This window comes from Pistacia vera, unplaced genomic scaffold, assembly GCF_008641045.1.
Source record: "Pistacia vera cultivar Batoury unplaced genomic scaffold, PisVer_v2 Contig279, whole genome shotgun sequence".
NCBI classification, from domain to species: domain Eukaryota; kingdom Viridiplantae; phylum Streptophyta; class Magnoliopsida; order Sapindales; family Anacardiaceae; genus Pistacia; species Pistacia vera.
In genome coordinates, this window is record NW_022196089.1 from 223,504 (window position 1) to 229,522 (window position 6,019).

Below are 6,019 nucleotides of genomic sequence, written 5' to 3' on the forward strand. Positions count from 1 at the left end.
ACCTCTAAACCACAATGAAGTGTAAACTCCAATAAACCCATTCTGATTGTACGTACCGTGTAGTCAAATCCTTCTGTTATCTAATCTCGATTAAGAATGGTTTATGGTATATCAAAACCTTTAACTTAATCTTTAATCGAATTGTCAATCGATACAATAGAACTTGTCAACATGAAACTACTTTTCATCTGACATTCATTATACCTTGGCCAGAGATTTCCCTTTTCTAATGTTTATTGACATTTGTCTGGGAACTTGAGATTGGACTATTTTGAGTTGACGGATCCCATCTTAACCATCACTTGTCCTCGCACATGAATAACATATGACCAAACTGGCTTATTACACAAGACATGATTAGTCTCGTGCTTATACACCATACGAACCATATGCGTCCTATGTTGAATCCAACCGTGATGTCTCAGGTTACACTAGCACAATCCTACGATGCATCATTGACCACATCCATGTGATTCATCGTAATCGGTCATATTCAATAAACAGTTTACTAACCATTTATCCATGCTAATGCCTTAGTGACATACCTCTTATAATCACCTACACTAATACCATCACATGATATTCAATGGAGACATTCAGTATGCCTACTATGCAATGTTATTACATAATTAACATTACTTGCGTAGGGAATTCTTTGATGATTTGATCTTCTAAAAGTCCATGTCATCTGGACATTTCACATGCAATATTAAATATAATATAATATAAATGAAGCAGAAAATCAACATGTGAAATAAGAACACTTTCTTTTATTCATAATACATTTACAAGATATAATGTCCTAAAACCGACAACACGATTGGTTTCCAGGGCGAATAATTAAAGGCTGAGATGTTGGGGGTTTTGAAGAAGAAAGGTCGTTGAGTGAAATGGTGACAACGGAGGTGATTTTCGGTGAATGAATCGACCGAAAATCGTAAAACTAAATCGGCGATAACATTGGCGGGGCAATCGAGGGAGGGATGAGATGGGTTTTTGTCATGAGGCTTAAGGGAGTGTTTTCATGGTGATGAGGAGTGTTGTTGTCGCTGGAGATAGACCTTATTTGCCCTGGTTTGTCGACGTTGGCTATAATGTTTAGAGTGTTTTTACAAGATTTCAAACTTGTATAGACTTATAATAATTTTTAGGGGTGTTTTTGTTGGATTTCAAACTTATGGACACCGATCAACTTGGGACCTAGCCACTTTGCTAGGTTTCACCCCAGGTTGGTTATTAAAACACTTATCTACACTGTTTTATAATGTCACTTTGCCCTTCAATTAAACCAACTAAATCCGGTGGCATGTCACATGTGATATCAACTTGTATTACATGTGTTAAATAAAGAACGGATTTATCATGAAGTTCTGTTCACCAAGTCATCGTTATAGTAAAATTGATTTCTTCATGGTCAGGAAGTGCATGTTAGCTATGCTATGAAATATGAAGACATGCAGCATAAATTATCGTACAATTCCTTAGACGTAAAATAATGTAATCACTTCCTCTTGTTTTGGGTTTCTTTAGGTAAATCAGCATAATTAGCTATTTAATTAGCACTTTTGATTGAATTCCATGATTGAATTTAATTAGTTACAATTAACCGCATTAACGGAAACCTGATTAAAATTATACATATCTTGTACTGAAAAATGCTACATCACAAAGTGTAGAAATAGAACGGCTGGTATTCAGCCCATATATCTCTTCTCTATGTACATAGGTTGAAATCAGACGTTAGATTATTAAAATCAATCAATTTCCTTTGAATTATGTATAGCTAGAGAAGCAAACAATGAACAGTCTTAGTCAATTCACTTGATATCATCTATCTCAATTTCGGAAATATCATAAAATCCTCCCTAACTATAAAAGAAAAATGTATGAAATTTTATTAATGTCCCTTTAATAACAAAAAAGAATTACTTTTTTTTTTTTTTTTTTTTCCTTTTTTGAATTAGGTAAAACTAATTTAATACTTGTAATATAAATATGTTAAGACAAAGGAGGTTTTACGATATTTTTGAAACCTCGGGGTGCATATTTCAGAGATATCAGAGGAGTTTTTATTATTATTTCATAATTTAATACTAATTTAATGACACGAATGGGTCGTCCCAAGCCCAAGCACGAATGGGCTAGCACAAAAATTGTCACAAATGGACTTTTGGGCTTACATAGAAGTTTCAGTTTCAAGTTTTTTTTACCAAGAAAATAGTTACGTACAAGAATGTTGCAAATATTACAATGTCATCAATCTCCAAAAGAGAGTACATAAACGTACCAAATGGGATAACGAATAAAAATTAAAAGTTCAAAACTAAAACTTTTAACAGGAAATAAATTAATACATATTGAGCAGAGGTATAGCTGTAGGTACACTGTACAGTGTACAGTGTACACAAACATGGATTCTGTTTTGACAAAGTTGGCTTTGACCTTAAAAGAACTTGAGTTTCCTAAATCTTTTAGGTTGTGGCTCCTCCTTACGCCTTTCATTTCCACTTGGTTGTTGACAAGTTCGGACTGGTTGTAGAAGTACTTTTGCCTCATACCCTTGCGGAGTTCTCCAGCTGCAATCAAATAAAATTAACAAAATCAATATAAAAATAAATAAAGAGATAACTAAATTAGTGTTCAGATTCCTACCTGGCTATACGAAATTTGATCATGATTATTAACAGTTTTCTCCTTCTTAAAAGCAAACACAACAAGAAGTAGGGCAAAGACTAGCGGGAAAAACGATAAATTATAGCTGTTTTTCACTCTTGCAACTGCTAGAATATTTTGAATGAATAAAGTAACTAATTGGAACACAGAGAAGACAACCTCCACCCACGCAAGTTTCTTCTCAGCTTTTTGTTTTAATGCTGCAGTGGTTCTTTTTCTGATAAAAGCATATATGGTTATAATAAAACCGAAGGCTGACAAGAGAAATGCTGCAAGAAGAAAATTCTTTTTGCTTTTCCCATATAGATCCAAAACCACTGATATTGCCTCCAAAACTAGGAAAAACACCGAAAGAAACCTGCAACCCTGTGATTTAGAGATTAAGGTTACATACAAGATATAGAGCAATAAATTTATATGAGCATCTTTCTCAATTTCTTAATCAATAAAATGACAAATACTTTCTCATAATTAACCAACTTCCTTCATGCATCTTACTAATTGGTATAACTCAATCATCAAATAGTTCGATATCTAAGAAAGAGTAAGATGAATATGATAAATGAAAATTGAGTATTTCAATTTTCAAGGATTGAAAGAGCTAGTTGAAAACCAGGAGAGAAAGAAAATAATATAAAATGAAAACGAGTAAACTTTCATTCACCAAAAAGATCCTACCACCAAAAGCACAAGAGGGAGGGTAGAGAATATGATAAATAGCATCAAAATAAATATCCTCTGATATTGTTGGAAGAAGTTCATTTTATAGAAGTTCTGCCATATTTTCAATTTTCGCCAAACATCATTCACAAAGTAAGAACCTTCAAATTTACTTGAGATCTCATTGAATACATGGACAATTGTTGTTTTGCCCATACCACTAATGCTCAAAATTCCGATTATGCATACATTTGACCCAATACAAAATAGAAGTTTAATTTTTCCTAATGTTTTTTATGCTATACCAACCTGGTCATATTTAGGAGACATATCTTGCAATCTCTTCATAATGTCTTCAACGATTTTCTCTACAAGTTCGGGCTCAGACCTAACAATAACAAAAGAAGGAAACAATAGTGAGTATTAAGTAGATCTCAAAGAGACAAACACAATGTAATGCTAATTTCTATAGGCTACTTCGTCCATCCTTGAACATGCATGAAAACATCTCCCAATAAAATCTATTTTCAGTGTTATTGACTAACAGTAATTACAAAATTATATTTGAATTTCAACCTTAGCGTTTCATGTCTTTAACAATATAATAAATAGCTTGAAGTATTCCTTATCTCAATGTGCAGAACACGTAAACTCTGTCTATTGATATATTTTAATACTCAAGTAGATCGAATAGTCTTTTAATTAAATAAATTTATTTCTAAAATATTCTCAAGTGGAATATATTTAATGAATATATTTTCTATAACTTGACCCAAAAAAAATTAGCATAAAGTGAAAGTAATATGTAAGAACAGAAGTTCACCTAATAACCTGCCAATCAAAGCCATAAATATTTACTGCTTCTTCCAAAGCGCTTTTATATCTGACTAATGTTTGTGGGCTCTCCTTAAGTTGTTCTTCAATCATAGCAAATCTTTTCCCAAAATTCCCGGTTTGATTCCTTACATCTGATGGATCTACGTGATAATAAACAGTCATTACAATCTGGCCGTACCGATTCTTACATGCAAGAATCTTTTCAAGCTCTTCAAGAAACCATAGAGAAGCAGCATACTTTTCTGAGAAAACAATAACTGAAATCTTTGATTCTTCCATTGCATGTACAATAGATCGCGGAATACATTCTCCAGGATCAAGTTGGTTATTGATGAAAGTCTGAATCTTTTTGCGACGTAAAGCTTTATCGAGATGATTGATAAAATTGTTGCGGACATCTTCGCCCCTAAAACAAAGGTAAACATCATTTTCTCGAGTAGTTAAAGAAGAAGAAGCCATCAAGTTCGATGATGAGAGATTCTTCTGATAATCGACAAATACAAATGGGAAGAAGAAGAAGAAAAGGAAGAGGAAGCCGAAAGAGGAGTAGACTTCAGCATTGACCCTTACAATCTAAAGAAAAAATTTTAGGAGAGTTTTTACTATTTTTTCATACTTCTGGGTTTCTTTGTTTAACACATAAAATAATAAAATAAAATCTGTTGATGTTTGATTTTGACACCAACTACTCGCACGTGTAAATGCTAAACGGACTTAGAAGTCACACGTGATACGAGGATATTAGATGAAATAGCGGATGAGAGGCGATATTTAAAGTGGTTCGGATGCTCAAAAGTGAATCATATGTCCATTGCTATTGTATTAATAAAAGGGGAAAACAAGGTTGCATGCAGCGAGCCGAGTTATAATTTAGAGAGAATACAGAGAGAGAAAGAATGTGTGTAAGCTATTTTTAAAGTAAGATTAGCCAATCTTGCAAATGAGAGGGAAGACCTCTATTTATAGTGGGAGATGGTAGGTGCTGTGAAAATCAATATTTGTGTCCCAATGGTTGCCTGCTTGAGAGATATCCTCAACTTGCATAGGCTCTGGACACGTGGGCGATCTCTAACCACTTGCAAGCTTGGCACTCACCCACTGCGCTGACAGGAATTATGCCACTTGCGCCATTGCACGACAAGCCCCTGCCCAGGCTGTACAAAATTTTCCTGAGCCTTGATTGGCCCTTGCTGACGAGGCTCCATGTCAGCCCTAACTTTTCAGGCATAACAGAAGTCCCCCAATTTTTAAGGTTTAAGGATTGAACCTTGAGAACTTCATTATTATGCCACGACTTGACCTGTCCCGAATGACGCCTGGTCAAGCTGATCGGGTTGTAAGGAGGTCGCAACACATGTCATAAAAAGCGACTTGAGATGGTCTTCTTCCGTAAAGTCGACGACCTGGAATAGAACCTACTCAGTGTCATGCTGATGTGCTTCAAATCTCAATCGAGGTCCACAACCTGATAGTACTTAGCATATTTTTACAAAAGACAAGGTACCATCTCGTGATCGATACGTGGCGAAGAGTGTTCTATCCCAACAACCTCTTCAGATGTTATCCGTTGTGCTTGACAGCTAATATGTTAATAAAATAATCTTTATTCTGACAGACATGTCCTGCACGCAATAAGTGCCAGCCATGCGCATTAAATGTGAGTCATGCTGAAACGACATTCCTTTTCAGGGTATTAAATGCGGATGAAGGCGTATTTAATGTTGAGGAGAGAATCGAGCCATCGCTTGGTTATTTAAAGGGAGGGAAGCAAGATTGAATTACTCGAAGTGTGGCAGTTACTCATTCTCACCAATTGATGACATGTGGTCGCAATCAATGGCGAGAAACA

General features: G+C 34.9%; 1 protein-coding gene across 1 annotated transcript; it reads right to left on the reverse strand.

Moving 5' to 3' along the window:
- Nucleotides 1-4,152: 4,152 nt before the first annotated feature.
- On the reverse strand, nucleotides 4,153-4,629 carry LOC116133990 (TMV resistance protein N-like). Its single transcript, XM_031419645.1, has one exon. It carries the CDS (start codon nucleotides 4,627-4,629, stop codon nucleotides 4,153-4,155), a length of 477 nt encoding a protein of 158 aa, XP_031275505.1.
- Nucleotides 4,630-6,019: the final 1,390 nt, after the last annotated feature.

Excerpts from the sequence above, each read along its gene's own strand:
- LOC116133990 (XM_031419645.1), bottom strand. The coding sequence starts at position 4,629 with ATGGCTTCTTCTTCTTTAACTACTCGAGAAAATGATGTTTACCTTTGT.